This window comes from Pleurodeles waltl, chromosome 7, assembly GCF_031143425.1.
Source record: "Pleurodeles waltl isolate 20211129_DDA chromosome 7, aPleWal1.hap1.20221129, whole genome shotgun sequence".
Classification (NCBI taxonomy): Eukaryota; Metazoa; Chordata; class Amphibia; order Caudata; family Salamandridae; genus Pleurodeles; species Pleurodeles waltl.
In genome coordinates this window covers 716,565,978-716,584,451 of record NC_090446.1, presented here as the reverse complement: position 1 = coordinate 716,584,451, position 18,474 = coordinate 716,565,978, and the positions used below count along the sequence as shown (strand labels likewise).

The 18,474-nt window shown below is 45.2% G+C and overlaps 1 protein-coding gene across 1 annotated transcript in view; it reads right to left on the bottom strand.

Moving 5' to 3' along the window:
* Window positions 1-18,474, bottom strand: part of RAPGEF6 (Rap guanine nucleotide exchange factor 6) — an 822,369-nt gene that overhangs the window by 285,795 nt on the left and 518,100 nt on the right. Inside the window, 1 exon segment of the mRNA XM_069201702.1 lies at window positions 11,445-11,576. Within this exon segment, the coding sequence (XP_069057803.1) occupies window positions 11,445-11,576 (132 nt within the window).

The window sequence follows — 18,474 nt, the reverse complement described above, 5'->3', positions numbered from 1 at the left end:
CACAACTTCCATGTGATTCCTGCACACATTACATACACATCATTCAAGTGCGTAGGAGCCTGCTGTATTATCAATCCTGACAGCTCACTCGTTATAACAGCAGTCTATCAACTCCTACCCTCCTCTCACCCACAATATTACAAATGGCACCAATCCCACTCCATGTAGTCAAAATTGGGCCCATCTTATGTCTTGTGTTCACAGTAATGGTGGACATACTTGATCAGCAACTAACTCCCCACTGCTTCATAAAATACTGGTTTAGAAAACAACATGATTTAATCCAATGCATAATCCTAGGTAGGGAACGAGCCCTCAAACACCTCAGCAAGATCACTCAATATTTAGAAAGAAGCCTGGAAATAATTTTTTACTCCGTCACTCTCGACAGTGACCTTCAAGTTGTCCGGTGGTACAATGGCCAGTGGACAGCAATTGGGTTACAAGGCAATTTTAGGTTCTTAGAAAATGGGTCCCTAGTTGGAAGAGGTGTTCACCCTGTCCGAGTAGGGACCACAATCCTAGTCAGGGAAAGTCAGATACAGAACCTAAATTAACCTTTGCTCACCCCCAGGTAGCTTTGCACACAGCAGTCGGGCTTAACTTAAGAGGCAATGTGTAAACTATCTGAGCAACACTTATTTACAGTAACAGAGTGAAAAACACCACAAAAAGACAACTTCAGGTTAGAAAAATAAATGTTGTTTATCTGATTAAATTAAGACCAAAATGATACAAAATCCAATAAGTGTAAGTGGGGATTTGCACCTTGTAGAATGAGTTTTAAATGATAAGTCAGCGTTTCTCATTGGGGCTCCTTTTGGGATCTTTATGGTAAGCCGTCCGTTCCAGTGTAAGTGGAGCGAAAACAATTTAATCAGGACTTGTAGCGCACCTCTTAGGAGAATTACTGTATCTCTGAAGACCAGTCCACCCCCAAAATGCAGCCAAAGTCAGACTCAGGCTAGAGAATTTGTTAAAGCGTAGGTGATTTTCACCTTCCATTCCAGGGCGATCAAAGGCTCAGGTTGTGTGGGGTCCACAGTGTGGGAAGGAACTAAGGCGAGTGGAGTCGGGGGGAATTTAACCGCAGTGCTGCCCCCGGCTCTTCAAGTTCCAGTGCCGGTGTGGTAACCAAGTCTGTTTCTCTCCTTCAGGGGGAGCGGCTGTGTGTTAATTCACCTGTCCTCATCGGCCGTGCAGCCCTGCTCCACAGGCAGTTCTCAGGTGCTGGCTTAGGGAAGGAGTGGGTTCTCCCAAGCCTCAGGTGCAGAGTGTGTGACTCTCAGTCCAGTGTCACATGCTAGCTTGCAGTATATTCGGTTTGGTACTTGCAGGGGACGGGGAGGGGTGGTGGTTGTAACTCACCCTTTTTCTGGGCAATCTTTCAGTGAAGGCCCCTGTCTTGCTCAGATACCACATACTGTGCTCGGTGCGGCTCATCACTCCCCTGGGAACACGCTCGGGTTGCAAAGGAGCACAGCTCACTCTTCAAACAGCTGATCTTCAGTGAGTGTGCTTCTTGGGGAAATCCAGAGGGTGTGGGGCAGGCTTGGTGTACGAAACGCGCCTCCTGGGTTAGTACTGAAGTGCAGGGAGCGCATCGCTATGTAGATGAAAAACATTGATGGCCCGAGTCTTGACACCAGGAACCCTCAATGACCAACTTCTCCACCCTCAAAACCACCATACGCAAACATCACCAACTGATAAGGAGTACCAAAAGGGCTTACTACAAGGAACGCACAGACAGTAACTCACATAACAGCAAGGAACTCTTTACCATCATCAAAGAGCTCACCAAACCCAAATCCTGCAACATCGACCCCACTCACACAAAGAACCTCTGCAACTCCCTCTCCAACCACTTCCACCTCAATATTTTAGACATACACAACAGCTTCACACCACCAGCACCCACCACCGACACAACCGAGAACACACACCCCCTCCCCAACCTGCTACACACCTGGGCCCCTACCCACAACGAAGAAAACATGAATTCCATCCACTCAGGCTCCCTCTCGGACCCTTGCCCACACCACATCTTCAACAAGGCCAACCCAACCATCGCTCCCAAGCTTCGTGCCGTAATCAACAGCTCCTTCGACGCCACTTCCTTCCCAGACTCCTGGAAGCACGCAGAAGTAACCGCACTCCTGGAAAAAAAAACAAAGCAGACCCTGATGACCTCATGAACTACTGCACAATTTCTCTTCTCCCCTTCCCCGTCAACGTCGCTGAGAAGTTAGTGAACGCCCAACTGTCTCACTTCCTAGAGGAAAACAACGCACTTGATGCCTCCCAGTCTGGATTCCGCAAAAACCACAGCATTGAGACCGCCCTCATTGCCTGTACTGACTACATCGGAACCAGAATCGACAATGGTGAGACCGTCACACTCATCCTCCTGGACCTCTCTGCAGCCTTCAACACTGTCTGCCACCAAATACTCCGCACACGCCTCTACAACACAGGAATCAACACAAGGCCCTGGACTGGCTCACCTCCTTCCTCGCCGAAAGGACCCAGAAAGTCCAACTCCCTCCCTTTCAATCCCCAGCAACCAAGATCATCTGCGGAGTTCCCCAAGGGTCCTCCCCCAACCCCACCCTTTTCAACATTTACATGGCCCTGCTCGCTAACATCCTCCGCCCACACGGAATCACTATCATATCCTAAGCAGACAACACTCAGCTCGTCATCTCTCTCACCAGGAACCCCACCTCTGCCAAGACCAACCTCCACGCCGGACTCCTAGACACCGCCAAAAGGATGACAGCAATCCACCTCAAACTAACCTCCAACAAAACCGAAATCATCATCTTCGGCCCCAACAAAACAATATGGGATGACTCCTGGTGGCCCACCACCCTAGGATCACTGCCAACACCCGCCACCCACGCACGCACGTACCCTCGGCGTCATCTTAGATTCTTCTCTCTCCATGACCCAGCAAATCAACTCGATCACCTCCTCCTGCTTCAACACCGTCCGCATGCTGCGAAAAACCTTCAAATGGATACCCATAGAAACCAGAAAGACCGTCACCCATGCACTCATCAGCAGCAGGCTACACTACGGAAACGCCCTCTATGCTGGCACCACAGCCAAGCTTCAGCAGAAACTCCAGAGGATCCAAAACACAGCCGCATGCCTCATCTTGAACCTCCCACACCATGAACACATCTCCGCCCACCTCAGATCCCTTCACTGGCTTCCTATCGACAAAAGGGTAATCTTCAAGGTCCTCATCCTCGCACACAAATCCCTCCACAACACTGGACCAGCCTACCTCAACGAAAGAGTGAACTTACACATTCCCACTCGCCACTTCCGCCGACCTCACCACAGTTCCCCGCATCCAACGCACCACCTCTGGAGGCAGGTCCTTCTCCTACCTCGCCCCCAAAAACCTGGAACTCCCTCCCCACCAACTACCACAAGACCCAGGACCGCCTGTCATTCAGAAAACACCTCAAGACATGGCTTTTCGAACAGTAAAACGGCAGCCCACCCCCCCTCACCCTAATTCCCCCCCCCTCCCCGGCGCCTTGAGACCCTTACGGGTGAGTAGCGCGCGCTATAAATGTTTTGATTGATTGAGTCTTCCGCAACTGGAGGCCAGCTAGACTGGCCCTTGGAGTTCATATGCGTTCCTGGGGAGGGGAAGGAGGACCCTACTTTCTTCCCTACTCAGGCGACAGGCAGCAGAGACCAGTGCAAAGTGGTAGTCCGTCCTAACAACACTGCCACTGCTTTGCTGTGTTGGCCTGCCATAAGCTGATTGCTATGTGACAGTCCCTCCAGGCAGCGCAGCTCCTCGCAGCGACAGTCTCCCCAGGACCCTGAAGAGAACTATGTCGCGACAGCAAAGTCCATATTTCTAGCTTGTCCCATTAAGGTAACCCCAATGCTATTCTATGGGACAGATAAGCCTTGTAATAGTGAACAATGAATATACAGGTTTTTCACTACCTGGACTTATTAAACTTAAAAATACCAGTGGCGTAGCAAGAGCCTGACCTCCAGGGGCCCCCTCAACACAGTACACTACACGAATGGCAGTCCCCTGATTAGGTCAGAGGGGAGGGGGCCCCCCCTCAAGGGACTTTGCAAGAGGGGGTCGGGCTCAAGTTGTGTTACACCACTGAAAAGTACGTGCTCAACTTTTTAAATACTCTGCATCCTGCCCAAGGGCCTAAGTAGGGCCTAATTTAGGGGTTACTTACATGTAATAACAAGCATTAGGAATACAACGGGTCTCACATTTGCTAGAGTTAGAGCTACTGGTATTGTAAACTCCTAACCAGACTTTTCTTCCCACATAAATTGAAAATGAAAAGTAAAACAGTTTCACATAAGCGAGCCCATTCACAGCGCCAGGGCCACCATGACCGTCAGTGGGAAGAGACGTCCAAAAGGAAAAAGAAGTTCGCTCGCCGTCAAACTTATCGGCAAAAGTGCAATCAGCCATGTAACAAGGTCGATGGCCAAGGCGGTAACAAAATCTCCCCAAGGAGGGACATACGTAAAGCAGTTACCAATGTCAAAGGATTTTTGAAGAGCAAGCGCACAAACGAGTAGTAGTGATGGGTGTGAGGTGGGCCTTGCTAAAAGCCCAAATACATACCAACACGTTGGAAAAGCAATGCTTGCGTGCTGCTCTCCTCGACCTAAAATGGAAGGTTTGGGCATGGCAAGTGGGTACACTTGCCAGGTCGAAATGGCAGTTTCAATCTGCACACAGGCCCTGCAGTGGCAGGCCTGAGACATGTTTGAAAGGGTACTGTAATGAGTGGCACAATCAGTGCTGCAGGTTTACTAGTAGCATTTCATTTATAGGCCCTGGGAACATTTAGCACAGTTTACTAGGGACCTACAAGCAAATTAATTACGTCAGTTGTAGAGAAGCCAATTCTTACCATGTTTTAGAGGACAAAGCACTTGAACTTTAGCACTGGTCAGCAGTGGTAGAGTGCACAGATCCCTAAAGGCGAGCAAAAAATAATTCAGAAAAACAGGTTGTCAAAAGGCAAAAAGTTAGAGAAGACCACGCCATATGATGGCCAGGTCTAGCAAAAGTCAACCTCTTTTCAGTGTTCTAGCTCACACTATGAAATGCAGTGAATGGCTAGATCAATCACAAGTCCTATAAAGCAGGTAATGAATTACCTATTTAGTGAAACAGTATAACATGGTCAGGAAGTCGATGGGGACATTTGCCTCGTTCCATCTGTCTGTGGGTATGAAACTGAGGGACGGGCGCAAACAATCTCACTGCTCACGTGTTGCTGGGTATTAATGGCTATTAAAGGCTCTTATCCCTCATTATGCACACACCTATTCGTTCAGCTAGTAATTGTGGGGTAATAAGCAGGGTACGAGAATGTAATTTAACAGCAAATTGTATATTAGTACACTAGTACACAACAAATCGTGCTGATGTGCCAACGGCCACAGAATTTTCCTACCACAAAATGCATAAAACCTATTGAAGACTAAAGGTCAAGACCTAAATAACATTTCTCAATGTGTTTTTATTTACATATTCTTCTGGTTTGGGGAAAAGGATCCAAAATGGATCTGCTGAGACCAATCTACTTTGGGAAAGACGTTAAAAACAAAACAGTTTCTGAAGTATTCGGGTGATCCCTCAGAGACACCGCCGCTCTCCTTCCCTCACAACCTACAGGATCGTTTGGAAATTACTTTTTACCACAGGTACCTGCAAAGTTCAGGTGATGGGATTTAGTTTGCTTTTGTTTGGCGTTTCATCAAAACATTCTTTGAACCAAGCCTCACCAGCATTAACTACAGTATGCTATTATAGTAAAGATAACAATATGATCACAGTAGCTCTTTGTGAGCCTTGAAACAAAACACTCTTAATTAACTAGTATCCTTCACATCATGAACAGTTCTCTCGCAGACAGCAAGTTTTCAGCTGATTCAGCAGGGGACAGAAAGCAGGATGTGCCAGCCAGACAGCTGCAACCAGGCAGACCTCATTTTAGAACTCCAACCCACAGCAACAGGAAACCACAGACCTACTGCCCCTTCGGAAATACAAATACAGTGAAAACTCCAACTTTTTGAATGACCCTGATATCCAATGAACAAGAATCTAATTACTAGCCCATTCCAGATGAATGTCCTGCCTGAAGATGCTCTCAGTCCTACTTTAGCGTGTAATACATTTAAAACGCTTTGTCATTATTAACTAAGTCGAGCAATGTAGATCAGAACTACACATTTTCTAACCTGGCTATCTTATTGTGACCCGCAAAAACAGAGAGAGAACATGTACACATTTTCATTATACTTAAACAACGCCCTTTTCGTCCAATTCTACCCCAAAAAAAATCCACCAGCCCTCAGAATGGTAATTCTAGTAGGTCACTAAATTACATGAGCTTCCATACAGCACTCTACAAGACAAGTCAAACCTAGATGGAGCCTACTATGGTACACACATACCAGTTGACGGGACTCATTGTCAGCCTACAGTGGGCAGTTACCTCTGCGCTCCCTCTCCGGCTAGCAAGGCCACACACAAGACAAGCCTGCTTCTTCAGTGTTTGTTTGCTTTTAGCAGCTGACCTTGCTGACAGTAAGACTTTAAATTGTTCAATTGCTTTTACTACACTGGTTTGGTTAGCTCCATATCAGGGAAACCCTACTGTGTGAGGATTCCTCTTGGGGTGGGGGACTGGCCAACTACCTAGGAAAATGGGCTGCCGAGGAACACCATGCTGCTTAAGAATATTTTTGTCAGGATTGGAGGATGGACGTTGTGTTTCCACGTGACTATTGTGGATCACACATGCCCAGAAGGAGATTTTAGACTGTCCTTTCTCAGGCCACTGTAGGCTCCTGTTAGAACCTGTCATTCAGCAGGCTCCAGAATCTCCAGGTAGGGAAACTGGTATTTGTTGTGTGCAGGCAAGGTTATTCATCGAGCAGTGCAGCGTATTTCTTTTTTGTCAGCATTAGCCCAGCTCCGTAGTAACCTGCAACCAAGATTGTTGGACTGTCTGCTTAAGATGCCTATTGCCATGATTCGTCTGAGTACCACCTTCGCCTGCCCACTGAAGGTTTAATTCCTTGAGAAAGCGCGGTTTTTGCATACCATGCATCCAATCTGCATTATCCAAGCTACCTGTGCTGAACACTTTAAAGCAAAGCCTTCCACTATCAGGCAGCAAGAGCGCCAACATGTCCTACCATTCAAGGAACTGTGTCCGGGGTGCACTATGGGGGCAGGGAACTTGGTGATCCTACCTCTGAAGTGCTCTTGTTCACCGGGATATAGTTTATTGATAATTAGCAATGTATACAATTAGTAGATTTACATATTATATACTGATTAGTCTGTAAACATTTCTTAGCGAATACCCAATTTATTTTGGCCCCTGCCGATTTTGTATCGAAAGACTGTTATTTACCCAATGCGGGACGCAGTCTTAAATGCAGTTCATACGGGTTTCTACGGTTTCTTGATTCGTTAGAGTTGTTTACTGTGCAAGAACCAGGTGAAAGCCGCTGTTTAAGCAGTCACTGAGCTGCTGACCAGGTGACCTATGCTCGTATTTTCAGGCTGTGTGTGTCCCCGGGTGGGAATCTCTAGTCTACCCAATTCACCTGGGGATACCTTGTTACACACCTCTAACAACAAACCTGGGATGAGGGGGAGGGGTGGGGGGAAGTGCAAAAGCACTCACTATGGGATCCGCCCTGGGTAGGAATAGTCATTGGGGCCCTCTGTTAACCAACAGGGGGTTCACAACGTCAATTAATGGGACATTGTGTCAATCCCTTGATGCCCTTCACAGAGAAGAATAAATAACTGGTAATCTAAACAGCATGGCTGGCTTAGAGTCCAAATATTTTACACCAAGGCAGAAAGCTATCTGCTCATTTCTTTTTTCCACTTTAAAGGGAATATTTAAACAAAATTTTTAGTTTGTGGATAGAGAACATATTTTCTCAGGCTTCTTTGCCACACAGAATGTTTACAAAGTAGAATCAGCAAGCTTCCTCCCACACAAGCCTAGCACAGTATTGAAACTTCCCTAACACAAAGAGGAGGCACGGCACATAAACCAGCAGTGCAAGCTTCCCTCACACATCCACAGCGCAAGCATTAGCAGCACGTCCTTTGGCACAGTATCAAAGCAGCAATGGAAATAGAATCTCCTCTGGTCACTGACCCTCTGAGGTTAGCTCTTGCCTGGGTTACCTATGAATCTTTTACTCATGAGGGTCTTTGCTAGTTACTACAAATCTTACCACCAAGATCGCAGGAACTATTGGCACTAGAGATGCATTTGTGTAAGGGCACATCATATAACCCACATTGTTCAACTCCTCTGTTTCTTATCCACTTCTTTGACTGACAGAGGGACTTTTGTAGAATTGATGCTGGATGGTCACATCCTGGCGTCTGTAGAGGGACTGTACTTAAGTTAACTCAAATGAAGGACTTGGACACTCAAACTGCTTTGACACAGGACAACCTGCACATCTAGACCATGACATCCTCATCAGAGGGCGAGGTTCAAGTATTTCACTATTCCAAGCATGGTAGGCATGTCCGCCGGAAGTACGAATCCGTGTCAAAAACTGAAATGAGTGAACAAAAAAAATGTCACGGTGAAGCTCATCAGCAAGCCAGCACTGGGGTGTGGGTATCCCGAAGGCTCTCAAATAGTGTTGTTCAAACAAAAGACATGCAGAGCAGGCAACAAGAGTGCATGTATCCATTGGCATAGGGGTGTACATTTTTTCAAAGTGCTCTACAAGGGTAAGGATCATTTCCATTGAGGCCCATTGTGAGCATGCAGAATTAACTCAAAAGAACCAGTAACTTTTGTATTGTTACACCATGTAAGCGTCCTATCTCATCACAACATGAGTCAGCTGAAGGGAAGATTTGAAAACGGCGCCTCTAGAAATGCCGGGAGTCTTCCTAAACTCAGTAAGACTGGAACTAGGGCAAGAGGGAATATGTTTAAAAGTTACTTGTGCTGTTTTTATGGATCTGAATGACACTCAGGGCTGCGGGGCCTCATTTACAGTATAGTTTATCCTTTAAAGACATAAGCGTGACCAGAAAAGTTGAACACTTTTATGGTGGAGTTGGATGTTGATTCTTTTCAGTAAGAGTTTAAAATGTACATTTATCCGTTTAGTTACTTAAAACCATATAAAATGAGTGTCAACCCAGTATAAAATACAAAGGCTAAAAAACAAGTTAATCACAGAGCCGGCTCATACAACACAAACTGCTCATAAGTAGTACCACACATGGAATTAAATGTTTAAAAACGAAATGTATCAAAAGCACCTAATTCACATATTCATGGTTAATTGAATCTCCGAGTCTGCTTGGACTAGATTCTCCGAGGATACAAACTAAACAACAGTGAATGTCATTCCTAAATCCCGCCCACTCAGCATACAGCACACGTCAGCAAAAGAATAACTAATATGATATCTGTTACATGTGTTAAGACAGGGCTTCGAAGGAACTCGGGAGGCTTTTTCTGAACTTTATGAGGGTAAGTAATTCTTACACTTGGAAGCTGGGGGAAACATCACGCACAATAAACTTATCTGTCAACAACATTTTAATACATAAATGAAGAATTTTCTTTTACACTGAACAACTGAGGGAGGAAAAATAATCGGAAGCTTCTATTTTTTTATTTTTTTATTTTTATAACAAAAAGTGACAGTGGTTAAAGAACTGGATACATTTTACAAATAATGGGCGAAAACTGGTTCAATATGAACTTTATATTTGTATTTTTTTAACCAAAAATACTCGATTTCTTGATGTTATGTGTTGTGTATGCGTGGTGAAACGCCATTCAAAAATAAATGGAGCATCACACTGCAAACTCTGTGTTGCACTAAATAGTAGTTGTATTCCCCATTTCATCAAAAAGGCACACATTTTCCATATCGATTGTTTTACTGAAGCATGCAAATATTACCAACAGTTTTATTAATACCAACCAGAATGCATGTTTCCGTATCTACCTTACTTAATTTTTCTAATAAGGGTGAACTTTCCTAAGAGGAACTGTAGCCTCTCAATGTTCTATGGAATTGTTAATACGTTTGTGTGTGGGGGGTGCTTAATCCTAAAGGCAAACATTTCTTCCTCTGTAGGTCTGACATTTTAATAGATGCCTTTATTTACATAGGACTTGATCCTGGTACAAAACAAAATAAATGAAAATCTTCCTCCAGTCCGACTTTTAATCTATTGCACTGCCCAACAGAAGAGCAACTGACTGCGCAAAGAAAAATCTGCCTAAAAGGTAGAGATGAGGATTAACTAAAAGGGAAAGACCGCTAAACTATACCAGCAGCATGATGCAATTGCTGTGGATCTGTAACACTAGTCAGACAGCTCCGTTATTACCAATAGTCAGTCACACAACACCAGCGGTGACGCGCACTACCAGAAACTGGAAGGGCACACTAGGACCAATAAGGAACATTGCGGAAAATGCGAAACATTTTTGGACTCTCAAGAAAGCTAGACACCTGTTTTCAGAAAGAACATTCAATAATAAGAACCCGTGTAAATAAAAGGACTGGTCTAAACATGTGAACTCCATACACCTTTTTACTTCCAAATAGCTTTTTCCACACAAGTTCGCTTCTGTCACTTACGGCTGGTATTTGTTTTACTATATACATATTTGTTTTTTACCGCAGGTGTATAACAACCACAAATGTCAGCGCAAACAGACACTAGTTCTGGACCTAAAGGGCTAGTAACTTTCCAGAGTAGTGGTTCCCAACCTGTGGTCTGCAAAGTCTCCTCAGGGGGTCCATGACTGCTAATAAAAATAACTACTATTAACAGAATAATAAAGTGTACAAACAAAGGGTCTAATTGTACAATTGAAAATTTCAAAACGTGCTGTAACTGTCAAGGAATTTGAAATTGGAGGCTAAAAATGAGATTAGTATCAGATTGATTCGTGGGAGCAGTGCAGGTGTATCAAACAGAATATAGTATGTACGCTGTGTGGCTTCAATTGAATTTAGAAAAGCTACAAACTTCCTACTAAAATTAACATTTTTTATTGTTTTTGTAAGGAAATTAAATAAAATTTGTTATTATTTGTGTATGGATTTTATGTAATCTTTGTTTCTCGATTTTTTGTGTATTGTTTTGCAGGTCACATCCTCGACAATGTTTAGGCATGGGTTCCTGGCTTCCAGTAATGACTCAGTGATGGTCCACAGAAATCAAAATGTTGGGAACCACAATTCTAGAGTATTAAAGAGTATGCAAGACTTTGCCTATCACACAAAGGTCAGGGGAAGTAGAGGATGGAGTCCTTACAAAACATCCTGAAATACACATAGAAAAAAAACCTAGTAACAGTTGTAAGACAAACAAATGAGGAGTATCCTACCTGATAGATGTCTGACAGGCTGCTGCTTCCGGAGTCACTGGCAATGCTGCATCCCGATTGGCTGGAAGGTACGTGGGTCCCATGAGCGTGTGGACCGTCCGTAAGGTGCATCTTGGTGAGGTCCGCGGGCAGCTGTGAACACAAAACGTCAGCATTACTCTTCGATGCAGTGAGAAGGCGCTATAAGCCACAGCGCATCGTTGAGACATCTGAGAATGAGCTCCAAGTACCTGCCAACGATTGTAACTTTGAATAACTCCTTGGAATCAAGCACCCCATCAGAGATAATCCAGTGAACTCAAGTGAAAAGAATAAAAATTACTGCTGCCAGAATCTATATCCTTAGCCAAAACGTCCACGTCTTCCCTCACATCAGATGCGGCCCGTCCTAGCCGGGGCACTGCGCCCCATTCCGGCCATCACAGGCTGGAATGTGGATACGACTTCCTGGTGGCGGAGCCGGTGAACGGCTACACATGGCTCGTTACCGGATGTGTTCTGATGAGGCAGCGCTACAGTAGTGCTTCGCTCCAAGGCAGTCAAACACATTCCACATACAGTAATCACAAGGCGGGAATTTCACAAGTCATACATAGGCTTCTGACTAGACTTGTCACACGTGCGCACACCTACCTAGGCGGGACGTGAATGTACGAAAGGACGCTGGAGAGCCAAGAAACCTGCATTACTCATGCCTGACGCTTTACCCTGGAATAACCGCTCCTTGGAGGACACTGGGGCGAGTTCTCCGATCCCTTGAGGCGCAGCAGTAAAGTAACGCTCGACATTAACCCCAGACCACCTCCACCCAAAGCAATCAGCCGCGGCTATCTGCACCTCCACACTGACAAGTGCTTTAACTTCCTGGCTTCCAGGAAAAGGCTGGAAATAAACAGCTAACTGGGTTCCCATCGTATTACCTGCTATATTATGGGCATTATTTTTCCCCAACCACCACTGCGACACCAGCTTACATTCCAATCAAACAGAAGAGACCAGAGCAGGGCGCGAGCACTGGTCGAGTTATTTTATCACATTCATAGGGGCTGGTGCGGTGCAAATAGCCTTGGAACCACGGCGTAAACAACTCTGCATCACGGGGTCACGTACAAGCATCGGTTTGCTTCGGTCTCCACCCGTTCATACGTGCAATGTACAGCTATACAATAAAAACAGACATAAAATCAAGTGTGGTCCGCCTGAGATATATGAGGCATGAAATGCACTGTCTCCTGCAACTTGCCACAGCACAAGCAATCACAAATTAATCTGTGATCTGGGGGTTATTTAATGCTGGGATATTGGATACTCTTGCAGTGAAAGACTATCAACCGGTGTGCACGAGTAACACTAGTGAGAGTCGTACTTTTTATTTTATTTTTTTTACAATACTTCCGTTTCTACTCGCTGAAAATAAAAGGTGTTTCTACCATTAAATATAACGGCACACAAACGACCGACCTCGGAAAGACCGACGGCTGGTCGGCCCTGCCAGGATTCGGACTCGTCGCCTACAAGTCATCACGTACCTCGGTGGTGAGCGTGTAGTGACTCGCGGCCTGCAAGGTACTGTCTCTCAGCCACGCGGAGGCAGCCCTACAAGGGTCAGTCAAAAGAGTCAAAATAACTGTCAAGTCCTTAGAGGCAGACAGCCTGACGAGGGACGCTGCTGCAAGTGTGCCAACACGCTGCAGGCAGCACTTTCTGCCACCCACTGGCAGGTGGCACCGAGAGGCCCAAGTGGAATCTCATTTTACTGGCCCCGCAAGAACGTAAAGTCTTCTGTACGGCTTAAAAAATACCGCTGTGGTATTTGCGGTGTCTCGGTTCTTAATAAGGATCCGGCAAATAGAGACCGGTGTTTTAGGGTTAAAGACCTACTTTTTAATTTACACCCAATCGTTGGTTCGCTCCCTGTTTACAGGCTGGTTTAAATAAAAAGAGGAGCATTGCATGGGCAACCAAGGCTATTTCAGCTGTAAAGCTTTTCGTAATTGTTTACAGTATTGAGAGTATATTTATAGTTAACTTAAATGTTCTCCATTAAAAGCTGTCTCTGTAAAGCAAAAATGCCCATTTTCACCAAGGTTGGATGCATAAAAGCTCAAAAACATGCAATGGATGAGATCTTTATTTTCGTCTTCCCTTGTTCACAATTTAGTACCTTTAGTCATCTGTTTTAGCATTACTATACTTAAATGTTGCTTTAAGTTCTGTAAAATACAATTTGCACATTTTACAACTGCAAGGCCATTTCACTCAACATAACATTAATTTACATTAGCTTTATTTAGTTAAGTTTCATCAAATGACGGAGTAGAACTTATTCAAATCCTAGCTCAGTAGATTTTGCACCAATTCGAAATCTTTACCAGGAAGGCTTTCATATCTTGGCAGCTTCTATCATAATCACGCGTCTGCTGGACGCATATGCACTTACTCACTGAAAGTTGAGTTTTTATAACAGAGCAAAATAGGGGAAACAAAATATATTCAAAGTAGTGCCCTAATATTTGTCACTTTGCTAGTAAGACTGCCATCTCTCAAAGACGTTCAACAATACAGACGTATTGTTTGTGTTTTTGATCCGTGACATGAAGTTTACAAGCAAACAAATGTGGCTACTGTGAAATTACAACACTTCAGACTGATCTAAATAAATTACTGATTCATTTCTCTGTCTTTCCCACTTACGACGCGGTAACCATAAAAAAAACGCATATAGACTTCAAGCGAATTGTGATAAAACAGACCAGAAACAACACAGAGCAGATAAAAACTAGGAACACCTACGAATACACAAATACATCCAACAGATGCTACTCAAGCAAGTGGAAAAAAAGGGACCCTGACCCTGGTTTCTAAAGCAGCATATAGCAGATTCCATAAAACAAAAAGCGTTGGAAAAGCCAATAGTTCTCGCCTTTCCAAGACATATTGGCTTTGATATTGTGGTTTAGCCATACTGTACAGTAGCGTGGATGATGTTCAGCACTAAAAGTTAGTGGCGTAGAGGAGACTGGCGTGGAGTGTCAGAGTGGAATGGAGAAGAATGGAGAAGAGTACAGTACAGTGTTGTGGAGTGGCAAGGTGTGTCATGAATTGGAAAGGCACAGTGTAGCCACGTAGCATGGCACAGTGGAATGGTGCAGAGTGGATTGGTGCAGATTCCATTGCATAGTGTGTTGCAGACTAAAGTGGCGTAGAGTGCAGCAGCATAGAAGTCAGTGGTGTACAAGCGTCGTCGTCGAATGCAGTGGTGTAGAATCGAGTGCTGCATAGCAGAGTGCCATGGTATGGAGTGCAGTAGCATAGAGTGCAGTGGCACAGGGTGCAATGGTGCCAAGTAGAGTGGCAGAGAGTGCAGTGGTGCCGAGTAGAGTGGCACAGACTGCAGTGGCTAAGTGCAGTGCACAGTAGAGTGGTACAAAGTAGACTATGGTGCAGTAGAGTGCAGTGGCACTGAGTGCTGCAGCATGGAGTGATGCCAAGTAGAGTGGCAGGGTTTAGTGGTGCAGAGTAGCGTCAATTGCAGTAGCGTAGAGTGGCATAAAGTGGTGCAGAGTAGACTGCAGTGGCACAGAGTGCAGTGTTAGTGCAGTGGCAGAGTAGGTTACAGTGGAGAGGAGTGGCAGAGGTGACCACTGCAGAATGCAGTGGTGAGGAGTGTTGCAGAGCATAGTGGTGTAGAGTGACGCAGCACAGAATTAAGGGGCGTGCAATGCAGTGTCCCAGAATGCAGTGGTGTAGGTTAGAGTGGTGCATAGCGGAGTGCAGCGGTGCAGAGTAGAGTGGCATAGAGTGCAGTGGTGCAGACTGCAGTGCTGCAGAGTGCAGTAGTGTAGCGTGGGGTAGAATGCAGTGGTGTAGAGAAGAGTGGTGTGGAGAGCAGTGTCAGACTACAGTGGTGCAGATTAAAGTGCAGTGACGTAGAGTGCATTGGTGCAGAGTACACTGGCGTGGCATAGAGTGCAGAGGTGTAGAGTACATTGCTTCAGAGTGGAGTATGGTGTGGAGTGGTGCAGGGTAGAATGAGGTGGAAGAGTGGAGAGGAGCAGGGTAGAGTTCTATCAACTAGAGTGGCATAGAATAATGGTGTAAAGCAATGCAAAGTGTGGTGCACACAGTGCAGGACTGCAGTTGTGTAGAGTAGATTAGAGTAGCATGCAGTGGTTTGGCACAGTGCAGGGGCTTTAAGTGGTACAGAGAAGAGTGCAATGGTGTAGAGTGTATTGGCATAGGGTGCAGTAGCAGAGTGAAGTGTTGCAGAGTGGCATAGAGAGGAGCAACAGTATGGAGTGGTATGTAGTAGAGTGGACTGTGGTGTAGATAGCAGTGGAAAAAAGTGCAGTATTGTAGAGTGGAGTAGACTGCAGTAGCATAGAGTACAGTGCTGCAGAGTAGAGAGGCATAGAAGTGTAATGGAGTAGAGTGTAGTGGCGCTAAACAGAGCAGTGCAGAGTTCAACAGACAGCAGAGTGAAATAGAGTGCAGTGGTTTGGTGTAAAGTGAAGTATTACATAGTAAAGTGCAGTGGTGTGGAGCGATGGAGAGTGAAGTGGCGTAGAATGGAATATGGATGATAGGGTAGCACACTTCGATTACAGACAACACATCTTCAATTGAAATCACCATTACATTTGCACAGACATACAGTTTCACTGATAAAAGCATGCAGCACACAAGCAATAATGTGCGGAAATGTCATCAACTAGTTCATTGATTTTTTTGAATGGTTTAATATATTTGTTCCCACCAAACTTCAGAATCACCAAAAATTGTAATTAATTTGGGCTTTTCTAATTCTGTTGTTGAAGGCTGCAGGCAAAAACACAATGCCTGTGCTGCCTCATCTGGCTCCCCGCCTCTTGCAGGAGCCGGCACTGCTCCTGCCCGCAAGGAGCAGTTTAAAATCAAGCTCCCTGTGGAAGGGAACAATATTTTCCATCTGTTTCCCTGTCTGCTTCAGTGCGGCAGGGAAACAGATGAAAATCCCGCTCCCATCGAGCACAAGCATTTCACATGCTCGCGTCCGCTGGAAGTAGACTTACTGTTTGCCTCTCGATTGGGAGGAGTTTTCAAATAACTCCTGCCAAGCAAGAGCAAACAGCTATGTCACGGAGGGTGGGCACCTCAGCACATAAGGAGCTGGCACTAAAGGTGGTAGTCCCCAGGGCCATAAATGGCTCCAGGAGGGGGGCTGCGTGCCCCCCCCACCTCTGAAACTGCAGTGTCATGCCCCGGAAAGGTGGTGGCCCGCAGAGCCAGAAACGGCCTTAGGAAGGGGGCCGCGCATGCCCCCCTTCCTAAATTCTATAAATCTTTACACCCCATGGGACCTGCACCCAGGGGCCATATAAAAAACAAATGTGGAAGCCACTTTTTTATTTTATTTTTATTTTACCAGATTCACGGATTTGCAGTGATTTCACAGCAATTTTTTTATCTGCTGAGTCACAGTTTCAAGATGGCTGCCACCACTTCCTAGTTGAAGTGCTGGAAGTCACTCAGATCTCAGCATAAGATCAGTCAGATCCGCAGGGAATTCACGTCCCTTGATATCTACATTTAATTTTTCTTTAATAGCTCCAAAACTATTGAACGGATTTACACCATATCACAAAAAGAGATCTTTCTGGAGAAAGATCTACCTTTCTGCCAAATTTGGTGTAATTCTGTTCAGTAGTCTGAACTGTAGTCATGCCTAAAACCCCTATAGGAAATTTCATGGGGAAAGCACGTTTTGGGACTCCCCCTTTTTCTTGACCCTCAGTTGACTGATCACCCGAAACTTTCCAGACAGCAGCTTAAGTGACCAGAACAATTGCTTTGAAAATTTTGGGAAGACTTGTCAAACAGCGCCAAGGTTATAAGCAAATACTGGTGACTCCCAGTTGGAGATATAATATATATATATATATATATATAAAAAACAAAGGTTACAGGGACATTCTAGTTAGGTTCACATTTTACTCGCACAAAACCATAGAAATTCAGCAGTTATAGTTGTGGTTATTTCAAGTAACTATAACTCACGCCCAGCCACCCACAGTTTTCTTCTCATTATTTACTGCAAATGTTGCATTGATATTATCAATGATGTAAGCAAAGATGTCATGAGTGATGTAATATGTAGGGTAATTAGCAGTGCATGGCAAGGGCACAAGTTAGAGTTACCTTGTTCCCACAAGTTATACTTACTTGAGATTACCTTAACTATAACTGCTGAATTTCTATGGTTTTGTGCAAGCAAAACGTGAACCAAACTATGAAGTCCCTGTAATCTTTGTTTTTGTAAGTGAATTTCTATTGGTTTTTTAAAATTCTATTTCCTAACTATAAACATCCCTGTAAACTTTGGGTTTTTTCAGTGAATTTCAGTTTTTTTTTAACGTTAATTTTACTTAGGTTACGTTATTCCAACCCCTATCAGCACACAACCCCACCTTTAGGCTGAGCACAGCAGGTGTTGCCCACAGGGTTTGGCCTCCGACCATGCCCTACAGCCTACCCCCTGTAAGCACCAAATCAAGAGCCAAGGACGGCCTTCGGATGTGCATGGTGGTGGTTGGTCGCAGGGCCTGGCCTTTGGCCAGGACCTGTGGCCTTACCCCCTACAAGCACACAACCCTATGCCATTCGGTCATGCCCTGCAGCCAAAACCCTATTAAGCAGCAATCCCTGAGCCACGCATCATCTTGGGAAAGAAAAGGAAAAGGGGACAGGGTCGGAATACCCTGACCTCCTACCCTTGGTGCCCGGGTCCCTGCCAGGGCAAAAAAGTATTTATTTTAAATCACAGATTCGGCAAAATAAAAAATAAAAAATAACATCAGTTCAGTAAAGACCCCAGGTGGGCCAGGTCCTAGGGGCATGCAGCATAATTTAAAACAAAGGAAGGGAGCTCAAGAGCCCCCCCTTCCTACGACTCTGTGGAACCCCAGGAACCACCACCTCCCCTAGGCCTTCTTCTAAAATTGGAGTGGGGCTCTGCAGATCCCTCCGGGGCTAAATGTAACATTTGCCAGGG